We start from the raw sequence: 12,629 nt of genomic DNA on the forward strand, positions 1-12,629 counted from the left end.
CAAGCAGGACCTGAGCACAACAGTATACCACCCAACTGTCCCGTTTTAAGCAGGACATCCTGGATTTACAGAAGCCACCCCGGCTTCTGATTCTATTCCCAGATGTCCCATTTTGGTTCACCTTGTGCCTGCGCACCACCCACTCCTCTTCTTCTTCCGGACCCAGGCACCAAATACCTGGAAGACCATCTCCTTCCCAACAGGTGTTTAGATCAGCAGAAGTGGCCTGGTTTTAACCTGCAGCAGAAGTGTGTGCCGTACAAATGGGCTTAAGTCAGTGCACAATGATATGCCCTCCAAAAAGGTGCCACTGAAAAAGACTTCATGCGTTCTTCAGCAAGTCATTTGGAGCACAGCCTTCGTAACCATTGTTCATCTCTTGGATGGGTGGAAGTGCTGCTGAACATACCGTAATCTGCCTGGGACTTTGGAAACTTACTGCTGGTTGGAATTGTTAAGATTTAGGTGGATGGATTATAAGATTGATGTGGTGTATGGCAACTTCATAGATGTGTCTGAAGTTACTGGTACACTTCATTTTTCCTAAAACTTTTTTTATTTGTTTTTTATTGCTTCCTATCCTCCAGGCTAAATATAGATGTTTCTTATTTATAATCTCCACTTTCCAGAGAGGAGAAGCCAAGTCTAAGCAAGAGCAAAACTTGCTTCTGAAACTATATAGTGATGGTTCTTGGCACATATGAATTGTCTTCTATCTGGGCCGGTGTCTCTGATATTTATGTGGTTTCTTAAAGGAGGAACACCATACTTTACATGGGCCAGGAGCCTTCTGGCTGCTCTGTAGCAAAATAATAATAATAAAACAAACCAAGAGATGGATAATTCTGGTGCAAACAATGTCTCTTATGAAAATAGAACAGCTGTCAGTCTGATTTGCCTCATTTCCCTTTTTGGAGTTGTGAAAAGATTAGAACTGCAACGTTATAGTAGAGCAATTGGATATACTCAGTGCTTTTTTTCTTTTCTAAAAAAAAGTTTAGGGGTACTCTCATTTGGACTCAAGAAAAGCACCATTTTATAGTTCAAATCGGGGAAAGTAAATACAAACTACAATACAAAAGTACAAAGATTCACAAAAAGTTTAGAGGTATGCGTACCCCTGTGTCCCCCAAGAAAAAAAGCACTGGATATACTAATGGAAGAATAGGCTGCTTCAGAAAGTTATAGTTTCTCTTTTACTGTAAGTATTTAAGTATCCACATCATACGTTCAAAACACCATTCGTTCCCCCAAAGAATATTGGGAGCTGTAGTTTGTTAGGAGTGCTGGGAATTGTTCTGCGAGGAGCAAACTATAGTTCCCAGGATTCTTTGGGAGAAAGCCATGTGTTTTTAATGTACAGTGTGCATTTTACCTAGATGGCCACATGTCAGGAATGCTGTGGGAGTCTGGAGGAGATGACCTCCAAGATCCCATCCAACTATATGACTCTTTCCTATTTTTTTATAGACAAAAAATATGCCTCTGTCATTAACAGAAAAAAGCACAAATATCCAACACAGGCAGGACACACATGCATTTCAACCACTGTGGACCTTATAAAGAAATTTATACGATCACAAAAAACATCAGTCAAAATAGCATTGTTCTTGGAGAAGCAATTCATGCAGTAAAATATACATTATGCATTGAAGGTTATTTATTTTATTTTAAATCTCATTATTTATAATTTCTAATTCATTAGTTGCCTAATACTGCAACATCTAGGTCCGTGGTTCCCAAACATTTCTGGGGCACATTCCAGCCAGGCAAAAAAACACAAGGAGGATGTGAAATAGGGCACATAGTGGGTGTACCTTGGGGAGAGCCCCAAGGGGTTCATAGAGAGTCCTGGAGGGTCATGTCCCCCACTCCAGGCCTGAGGTTCCCATTCTTGACTTAGTGAGTGTACAGGCTACTGTGCTGAGCTAAGCCAAGGTTTAGTTTAGCACAGGGGTCAGCAATCTTTTTCAGCAGGGGGCCGGTCCACTGTCCCTCAGACCTTGTGGGGGTAAACACGCTGATTGCCGGACCGTCCGCGGGCCAGATTGAGAAGGCGATTGGGCTGTATCCGGCCCCCGGGCCTTAGTTTGCCTAACCACGGTTTAGCTTGTTTTCTGAACCAGGGCTTGCGGCTACCCCTTTCCTCACTAACCATAAGCTGTAACCTTTGCTCCTCTTGGGGAGCCTGCATACTTCTGCATATCCCACAAAGCCGCTGTTTGGTTTTGCGTGATGTATAAACCAAGCCAATATAAATGAAGATTTAACATGCCTGAGCAAACAAGGAAGCCTTACCTTGGCGCTGAAAAGACTGTAATGTTGGTGCCAGTCTTCTGAAATGGAGCCTGTTGCAACATGCATGCATATCTAAAAATAAGTATATAAAAATAAGTATTTTCCTCTTCTTCTGCACTACAGTATTGGTTTATTTCTTCCAATGCAGATTTAAGCAGAATTAATCATAGGCGCTTTAGTGGATTCATCAAATACGGCTTTAAGCAAGTGATAGCTCTAGGAAAGATGGCTCATAAAAACTTGATTTTTATTTTTTAAGGAAGAGGCTTTTGGGGCTTGATTCTGACATGTGCCAGTGGTTTTCTCCCCATTGAGTTAAATTTGTGATTTGCAGCGCAATCCTAACTGTGGCTACTCAGAAGTAGGTCCTATTGAATTCAGTCGGGTTTGCTCCCAGCTGATTGGAATAGGATTGCAGACTAATTCTCTTAAACCAAGGTTTGAGGGATTCCCCGTTTCCCACCCCTCAATCCTTTAACAACAGAGGCTCTCCCTGTGCTTCTATACAAAGGGGAGCAAACCTCCAGTGTCCAAATTGGACTTGTCTCCAGGGTACCTTAGGGCTCTGCGTTCGAAACCTATTGCCACCAGTGGGGTCTCCCTCCCATGGATCCCTACTGCTACAATTTGCCTCTCCCTTAGGCAACTATGTGGCTCCTTCGGCTTCACTAACCAGCCCTTCGTATGACAGGAGAAAAAGCAAACAGTTTCCTCTTCCACAGGAAAGCTTTGTTCTCGCCTCTTAGTCACACCTCTGAAGGTACTGAGACACTGCCCGAGTCCACGAACTTTTAGGCACATTTAACTTTATTATTTAACTTGAAAACATTGATTTCTCTGGTTCTTAAAAGTGCATATCTTCTTTTCATATAATATAGACTTGTTAATACATCTCCTGCATCTTGATAATAACGGTTATACCCTTTCTTCCCATCCACCCAAACCTAATCTCCTGCTCCCTCTCTAACCCTCCCCTCCCCAACTGCCTTCCAATGGGTTGTTCCCCCTCCATTTAGCTCCGCCTCCCAGGGAACACCTGCCTATCATGGGAGTGATAGGTTAACCCATGATGAACCGGAATCATCATCAGGCACTATTCCGCCACACAAGGCAGGGGAACCTTGGGCTCCAGATGTTGCTGGACTACGAATCCCATCACTGCTAACCATTGGCCATGCTAGCCAGGGTAACAGCATCTGGAGGGCCAAAGTTTCCCCGCCAGGAGACAATTGGAGGGAAATCGCAACCGTCACTTTTGCAGCTGCCTGTATCTGGAGACCCTGAGCACTGTCTTGGCAGCATCACGAGACGCTGCACTTCATTGTGCATTTTGTCAGAATAAGTGCAGCAGGCGCTGCTGCCATGGCACAGCCGCACGGCTCTTTGCCTGCGTGATGTGTTTGCACCTGTGAAGGGCAGATGGTTTCCTGAGGATTTTGGTTCCAAGAACTCTGGAGGCTGTTTTGGATCAGGCATATTCTGTTGCTATTAAGTGGTGGGGCGGGTGGAGGGGAGGGCCGACAGGCCGTATGCATTTCGGAAGTGCAGTTTTCACATTTTATCTTTGGCCCATATGGTGAGCAGGAGATAAGAGACCCCAAGCTCATCCATTCACATATGCCTTTAACCAGAAGAGGAGACAGATGGGTCATGCAACTGAGATTCTGCTCTGGAAGAGGTGTAGCTCAGTGCTTTGCATACAGAATGCCCCAGGTTGTATACGGAAGCCCTCTAGCTTCTCCAATACCTTAGTCTGAAACCTTGGAGAGAGATGCCAGTCGGTGCCAACAAAAGCAAGCTAGATGAAACAATGGTCTGATTTAGAGCTTGTGCACATTTCTGCTTTTGTCCCAAGCCTAGAAAGCATAAGTCTGAGCTGTTTTCTGAGCAGGTTCCCCATGCTTTCTAGGCATGGATCTGAGTGGTTCTGCCTTTGCCATGCCATGCCATTCCCCGCCCCCCCCAAAAAAACCCAAGATTCAGTGCTAAATCAGAACAAATGGTGATCCACGGAAAACCCAATTGCCATCTGTTCCGATTCAGCACTAAAATGTGGGTCCGCCCCCCCACACCCGGTGAAAGTAGCAGGACAAGTGGAAGTGTGGAGGAGCCCTTAGTGAACCAGTGCTCTGCCAGATTCCTTTGCTCCCGTTTTTGATACTGCCCACATTTTGATAGGATGATAAACCATGCCTACTCTGCCTCCTTCATCCTTGGCATGACTGCAGGGAGGGGTGTGATGTTTGATTAATTACACCTGACAAACTCTGGTTAATGTTAATTTTGTTCTGCTTGGGGAAAAAGTTTGCTGTAGTTGTGAAGCTGGCTTGTTTCAATAAACTGTAGCTAATGTTAACCACAGTTTGAGGTGCGCATGCAACACTAAAATGTGGCTAGTTAAAATTACCTAATCCTTATGTAGCCAAAATGACGCCATCCACATAGAAGAGGGGGAGATATTGGTTTGCAGAATTCAGAGGTGAAAACTGAAAGATGTGGAAATGCAAAAGCAGCCAATAAGGGTTGCTCTTAACAAGTGGCATTGGAATGCTGATGGACTATTGGTGGGAGAGGTAGATGGAGTTGGAGCGGGAACGGAATGGAGTCTCCTGGAGCAGAGCTTGGAAAGTTGATGCCCTGAACAGGAGCTTTCCATCCTGCAATGTTTTGTAGGTCCCACTTGAACTCTGAATTCCCTTTTATGGAGGGTAAGCTGCTGGCAAGGGCTGTCTTCATCTTCTTCTGCTTGTGATCTTCCTAGTGGTATCTAGTTGGCCACTGGTGGGAGAAGAGCTGGACACTTGGTCTGACCTCTGCAGAGGCTGTTTGAATGCCTCCTGGCGGCCAAATGCGCAAGAGGTTTAGCTGTGTGAAACGAGCCTCTCCGGTTGCTCGTTGAAACTTTTCCTGCCTGAACTGAATTGCATTCTTTCCTGGTTCTAGTGTGCTGTGAAAGAACATGCAGCTATTCCTTACGGTCCTCGTTGCCTCCTGTCCTGACACTTTTTCTGTATATTGCTCATTGCAGATTGGCAGCCTGGAAGACTATTACCACTTTCACCACAGCAAGACGATTAAAAGGTCAACGTTCAGCAGCAGAGGCCCACACAACTTCCTCAGAATGGATCCAAAGGTACTGTCAGGGAGTTGTTGCGGCTACTCCCGAGTAAAGACGCTCCAGTCCGTTGTGTCTTTAAAGGTTTTATTGTGCATACTATTTACAGTGCAGAGATAGCAGGAAACATGACCTCCTAGTCACTCTCAGAACCGGCAATGGCGCCCGTTGGTTTCGGGGCCAGCATAATAACCTGGGCACCCCAAAATGCCGCCCCTTCACCCTGTGTTTGGGTGCGCACCTCAATTTGGGCGCCGGAAGGAGCGGTGCCCCTTCTTCCCCTGGCTGGCTGGGGCAGTGCCTGGGCTCCAATGTCTCCCTGAGCCATCCCTCCTCCACTTGTTGGTCAGAGTGGTGCAGGGGCTCTGATGCCTCGCTAAGCCCTTCCTTCACCGTCTGTTCCCCAGAGCGTTGCCAGGGCTCTGATGCCTCGCTGAGCCTTCCCTCCTCCATTCCGCTCCCCCCTGACCCGCTGCTAGCGCTGCCGCTGGGTGAAGTGCTGGTCAGGATGATGGGGGGGAGGCTCCCTGTATGGAGTCCCCCTGACAGGTACAGTAGGAAGCTACTGGTGTCAGGTCTACTTTGCAAGCTTGTCTTGCATTAGCCCAAGTTCCAGAGCAAGGTGACGCTGCAAAAGGCAAAGGGAACTCGGTGAAAGCCCAAAGTACGCTTGGAGGGAAATCACCATTTTTATTTAACTAGCTTTTGGGTGTGTGGGTATGTGTCCTTAAAACCAGCAAGATTAAATATATGATTACCATAATCCCAGAGTTAAAGGTAAAGGTAAAGGTCCAGTTGCGGATGACTGGGGTTGCGGCGCTCATCTCGCTTTACTGGCATACAGCTTCCGGGTCATGTGGCCAGCATGACTAAGCCACTTCTGGCAAACCAGAGCAGCACACGGAAACACCATTTACCTTCCCGCCGGAGCGGTACCTATTTATCTACTTGCACTTTGACATGCTTTTGAACTGCTAGGTGGGCAGGAGCTGGGACTGAGCAACGGGAGCTCACCCTGTCGCGGGGATTCGAACCGCCGACCTTCTGATCGGCAAGCACTAGGCTCTGTGGTTTAGACCACAGGGCCACCCGCATCCCTAGAGTTAAAGGTAGGCAGCATGAAATGATGATGGCATATATCCCCAAATATATTGCCTAAGAAGCCCCTTAGGCCAGTGTTTCTCAACCTTTTTTGGGCCACGGCACACTTTTCTATGAAAAAAAACCCCGCAGCACACCAACTCTGTGCCGCCCTATATTAAGTTTAATTTGGAGGGGAGACGTACCGGTAAAGCATGCCGCTGAAGAACTGCATAGTAGCCAGGCGGACCCACCAGGCGCAGAGCCTGCGGAGCGAGCGGGGACAGACCCCAGGCGGGCAGACACGGGCACGCAGCTGCCGCCGCCTCCCTCCCAGCCGCCCCAGGCAGCCGCCGCCGCTCTGGCCCGGCGAAGGGAAGCCCTGCGCAGCCTTCCTTGCCTGCCTCCTCCTCCCCAGGAGGGCGATTTGCATTGTCACATGCCTGGCGGCCGCCAATAACCAACACTGACCCGCCGGAAAGGAAGCCGGCCGGGTCACGACGCGGGCGCTCGCCTCGCGTCGTGACCCGGCCGGCTTCCTTTCCGGCGGGTCAGCGACGTGACAGTGCAAATTGCCCTTCTCGTCGCGGCACACCAGCCAGTTGAGAAACGCTGCCTTAGGCAAATGCCACCTTGGAAGGAGCATCATTGGGTCAACCTTGATGGGCTACACCAATGATAGCCAACATGGTGCCCTCCAGTAGTGTTGGAGCCCAACTCCCATAAGCCCCACCTCACATGGCCAGGGGTCAGGAATGATGAGAGTTGTAGTCCAATATCTTCTGAAGGGCACCGCTTTGGCTATCCCTGCAATATGCCTGCCTGCAAACTATACTCTCCAGAAGTCTGTGCAAATGAAAGTCAAACGAAAGGTTAACCCATCATAATGGCGGATGTTTTGCTAGAATATAAGATTTGGGATAACGGTGGGCCCCTAGGTTTTGCAGGACAACTTTATGTGGGTTTTACTTTACTTTATTTATTTGTATTTACTTCAATTTGCAGTACAGTACTGTAAGTTGCCTTGGGGTGACATTCCTCTCCGCAGAAGCCCTTTTAGTTGGCAGAAGGAAAGCTTTCCTCTGGGCCAGAACCATTTTAGTGGATGAATAAAATTGTGGGCATGAAACTTGTGTACAGACAGTGGGCCTACCCTGAAACAGCGTCATATAGAATGCATTTTGTTCCAGTGTGCTGGCTGGGCCTCATTTTTAACCAACTGAACCTTTCGAAACTGCATTTGATTTTTTGATTCTTTGGAATGCTGATTATGAAGGCTGCTGGTCTACAATACAGCAGAGAATGGTGCTCTCCGACCAATTCCGTATTGCCAAACGTAGCACGTGTGCACATACAGCAAACAAATTAACCCATGTGCCTTCTCATTCAAATATTTGAACTTATTTGCTCACTGTCTAACAAGCTGATGTAGATAATTCTTGAATGTGCACCCACATTGCATCAATAATAGTTGATGATGGCGTGGGATTTTGGGGGATGGGTGGAAGAAAGAACTAGAATAAACAAACCGCAAGTGCTGAACATCCCACCAATTGCGAGAAAAACTGATGGCTGTTGTTGTTGTTTTTTGGTGTTCTAATTAAGTTTTGGAGCCCTAGGGAAGCTAGGGCGAGGGAAGGGTATGAATCCATATCTGCAATGGAAAAGCAGGCATTTTAAATTGATGCAAACCAAATGGTTTTCAAAAGAAATTCGGCCTATTTACCGAGTTGTATCGATCAATACAGTGTGCACACCAGACATTTAAAGACACCCCCCCCAAAAAAAGAATAATGGGGAAATGTGATTTCTTAAGGGTGCTGGGAATTGTAGCTCTGTGAGAGGTAAACTATGGTTTCCAGGATTTCTTTTTGGGATTGGGGGGTGCACTTCAGATGAATGGTATGTATGCAGCCTAACAGTTTGAAAAATAGAGTACAGCTGTATTTTGGGTGCTTGGAGCTAGGCTGGATTCATACCTGTATTCCATGCCTTGCTTTTCTCCCTTAGAAGATCACTTGGGAAGTGTTTTGCTACTTTCACTGGTGTACCTAATGTGTATGCATGAATATGCTAATACTGGTGCTAAAGCAAGCCTTTAAACAAGTCGTGCTGCCTTGAATTTAACTGGAAAAGATGGAACTGCATAACTTAAGGATTTGGGGAGGGGTGTGTGTGTGTGCGCGTTGTTTTTAAAAGTTTAAAGCTCCCAGTCAACTAAGTGACTTGGTGCTTTTAAAGCTGAAAACCTCTCAAGATTATTTTTGTTTTTATAGAAATCTGCATCCTATTTCAGAGGGTCCCTGAACTGGGCGATCTTTTGCCAATGAAACTTGGTAGATCAAGTGGCTTTTCCCACAAGCTTTGCAGTTTGTCTCTTTCAATTTACCTAGACTTCCTTGATGAAGGGAGGAGAAAATGTTCTCAGAAACGTGTGGAACTTTTTAGATTTAAAATATTAGGAAAAGTGTCTAGTGCTATTGACTTCTTCTTTTTTCCAGTTCAGTTGACTAAAGTTCTGAGGGTGGGGCACGGCATCTATATCTCACAAGTTTTATTGTAGGGCCAAGCTGTCACAATACTGCATATAGACACAGAAAGCAAACACAGTTGCGGATATCTGTCAGGGCAGCTGATCGTAATGCTAACAAGCACCAAAAACCTCCAGATTTCTGACAGAAGTGATGAAAAAGGAAGAGGGAACTAGGAGGGAAGAAGAAAGCAAGGAAATACTGGTATCAGTTATTAGAGCGGGGAGGGGGGACGGGGACCTGTACACCGTAGGTCAATCTTGGGCCCAAATTGGCCCATGCAGCTATTTTCCACAAATCATGCCCACCTGTCCACTGTTGGGTAACATCAGCTTCACCAGCACATTCCCTGCAGCCAGCAGGATTGAACCCTCCACTCACACTTGTGCTAGAAAATCGTGCTTAGTCTGGCTCTGCCCTCACCCACCTGTAAATTGTGAGCCTCCAAGGGTGAAGAGATAAGAAGCTGGCCTGTAGGCCAGGAAAGGTTTCCTGCCGCTATAACTGATCTTATACTGTAGTGACCGGCTGGAATGGCCACCCAGATGACGAGAGACCAGATGACCACTGGCCCCAGATGATGCAGCAGGTCAGCTTTGCTTGCTGATGGAAGCATTTCTGGAAGAGATTTCTATTACAGTCATACCTCGGTTTAAGTACGCTTCGGTTTGACTACTTTCAGTTTAAGTATTCCGTGGACTTGTCTGGAACAGATTAATCCACTTTCCATTACTTGCAGTGGGAAAGTTCGCTTCAGGTTAAGTACGGACTTCCGGAACCAATTAAGTACTTAAAACCGAGGTACCACTGTACTGCTCTTTCTAGTAATGATCTCAGGTGGTGAGTGGCAATGGGAAGCCGCCCATAGCAGCTAGGGCAATCCAGTCAGATGGGCGGGGTACAAATAATAAAATAATTTATTATCAGCCAAAAGAAGAGTAGGATGTAATAAGGCATTGTTTTTCCATCCCGCCTTGTGGTCTTTGGATTCAGTGCTGTTTTCGTTCCACTGCATTTAGTCTTCTGCCAAAAGCTACATTATTTGTCCCTCTGTTGGCCGTGGCAAGATTACATCATTATGTTACCCTATCCATGCCAATGCAAAGAAAACAACGTGAACAGATAGTTTATGGATTGAAAGGGACAACAACTGATCATATTTGCTGGATTAATTTTCGTTTTAGACATGGGGGCAAATAAGCGGACAATGGCAATTTCTACTCCTGTTTCCATTGGAATTTTGCAGCATCCCTAGTGAGGCGAGTGGGGGTGGAACTGGTGTCCTTTTCCTCCCCCCCACCCCCCAGAGAATTGTGGGAAGAAAATAATGCCCAAACAGCCAGCTTTCCCATGCCATTTACATGCAGTGAACTGCAAACTCCTAAAAGCACCGAATCGGATGATCATTCTACATGCTAGTCTGATGCATCTTCCGTATTGGAAAATCATAACAAATAAAGACATCCCAAAGGGATACCCTTCATTAGCATTACATCATGATGAGGGCATCTTGTTTTAATGACTAGGCTGAAGTTTTAGTCAAGGTTCTGGGTTGGATTGGCTTGGCATTTTCGTTGTTTTCCCTCAAGTGAATTGAATCACTTTCCTGGTTTATACGTGTCTCGGCCTGCGTGTTGCAACATTTAGGCAGGGTTGGAAGTAGACCAATAAACCAGCATGCCAATTAGCAAAATGCAATTAGCCATGCAAGATTTCGTTCTCTTCCCAGTGGGCGTCGCTACGGATGCATCTGGAGGCAGTGCCGGATCTACACATTTTGTTGCAGGGGGCAAAAGTCTGTACAGTCTGCTACCCGCTTCTGCAGATTCACGTCCTCTCCTCCATCACCCTTGAGAGAAGGAGGCCTGCCATGGGATTCTGCCACCCAAGGCAGCTGCTTTAGCCTGCCTCACGGGTGACTGGCCCCAATGGGTACCAGCCCCCCCTGGAACTCTCTCCCTTCGGAGGTGCATCTCGCCTCACCTTTCTTTAGCTTCAGGCGACTGGCCAAGGCTTGTCTTTTTGGGGGGACATTTTGAGGAGGAGATATGAGGTTGTCGCTGCTGACAGTAACTGTCACTCAGTGCGGGCCTGCTCCGTCTTCCTTACGCACAACAAAATTCAAAGCGACCATCTCTCGTTCTGCTTGTGTTTATTACATTTTTACCTTGCCTCTTCTCCAAGGAGCTCAGAGTGGCATACACAGTTTTCCTCCTCGCCCTCATGTTTATCTTCTCAACAACCTTGTGCGATTCTTCTTAGGTTATGGGGTTATAATCCAGAATGCGGCTGCCAGATTGGTGACTGGGAGCAGCCGCCAGGGCCATATAAAACCCGTCCTGAAAGACCTACATTGGCTCCCAGTATGTTTCTGAGCACAATTCATTCAAAGTGTTGGTGCTGACCTTTAAAGCCCTAAATGGCCTTGGCCTTGTATACCTGAATGAGCCTCTCCACCCACAACATTCACCCTGGACACCGAGGTCCAACTCCAAGGGCCTTCTGGCTGTTCCCTCGCTCCGAGAAGTGAGGTTACAGGGGACCAGGCAGAGGAGGGCCTTCTTGGTAGTGGCACCTGCCCTGTGGAATGGCCTCCCATCAGATGTCAAGGAGATAAACAACTATACAACCTTTAGAAGACATCTGAAGGCAGCCGTGTTTAGGGAAGCTTTTATTATGTTTCTGTAATTTATTACGTTTCAGTAATTCTGTGTTTATAATGATTCTGGAAGCCGCCCAGAGTGGCTGGGGCAACCCAGTCATATGGGCAGGGTACAAATAATAGAATTATTTCTATTATCAGTGGTAGTATTGGGTAGTGACCGGCCCAATGTCACCCAGTTGGCTTCATGGCTGACTGGGGATTTGAATCCGGGTCTTCCCAGTCCTAGTCAGTCACTGTAACCACTACGTCACATTGCCTCTGCTTTGTTGTTGGACATGAAGCCCTGTCTGAGAAGCTGGTACCCAAGGGGTGTTGGGGTGAGAGAAAGTTTGCGTAACGTGTTCACCACCTCTGCCAAAAGGAAGAAGGGGACAGCAGTAAGTCCAAATAGGTTGAGTGGTTTTCCTTGCCGAATTTCTGGAGTAGACTTGTTTGCTAGGCCTGATTAATTAGACAACTGTGAGTGACTTTTAGCAGTCTTCAGGCTGCCTTTGCTTTGTGCTAACCCTCAATTTTCCCAGTCCCATCCTGCTCCGCAGCTTGACAGGAGCTGTGAGCCTTGGCAGGAAATGACCTAGACAAGTGTGTTATGGAAAAACTATATTATGCTCATCATCTTAAACCACATAAGAAAGAGAGAACCCCCAAACCCTGCTTTTAATGCCCCCCCATCAAGCCTTTGAGGGGTTTTTTAAATAAAATATTTCTAAGCTTCTGAGGCTTGAAGGGGTGAAAGTGCCGATAATCCTTTAAAACAATAACGCTAGAGTCGGTTGAGCACATTAAATGTCTGGTTCACGTTGTTTCTTAGCTCTTGCGTTTCAAAAGGTCACAACCGGCCTTCCCCCACCCAGGGATTCCTATTTATTATTGCAGAAATGTTAGGCTAATCCGTGTGTCGGAAATGTTCTCCCTTGCTGAGAATCCACTTCAGATCCTT

General features: G+C 46.8%; 1 protein-coding gene across 1 annotated transcript in view; it reads left to right on the forward strand.

The window, feature by feature from the left end:
- PCSK6 (proprotein convertase subtilisin/kexin type 6) overlaps positions 1-12,629 on the forward strand; it is a 95,222-nt gene that overhangs the window by 15,565 nt on the left and 67,028 nt on the right. Inside the window, exon 2 of the mRNA XM_035130465.2 lies at positions 5,327-5,431. Coding sequence (XP_034986356.2) covers positions 5,327-5,431 — 105 coding nt within the window. The remainder of the gene's footprint in view (positions 1-5,326; positions 5,432-12,629) is intronic.

The sequence above is a fragment of the Zootoca vivipara genome, chromosome 14 (assembly GCF_963506605.1).
Source record: "Zootoca vivipara chromosome 14, rZooViv1.1, whole genome shotgun sequence".
Taxonomy (NCBI): Eukaryota; Metazoa; Chordata; class Lepidosauria; order Squamata; family Lacertidae; genus Zootoca; species Zootoca vivipara.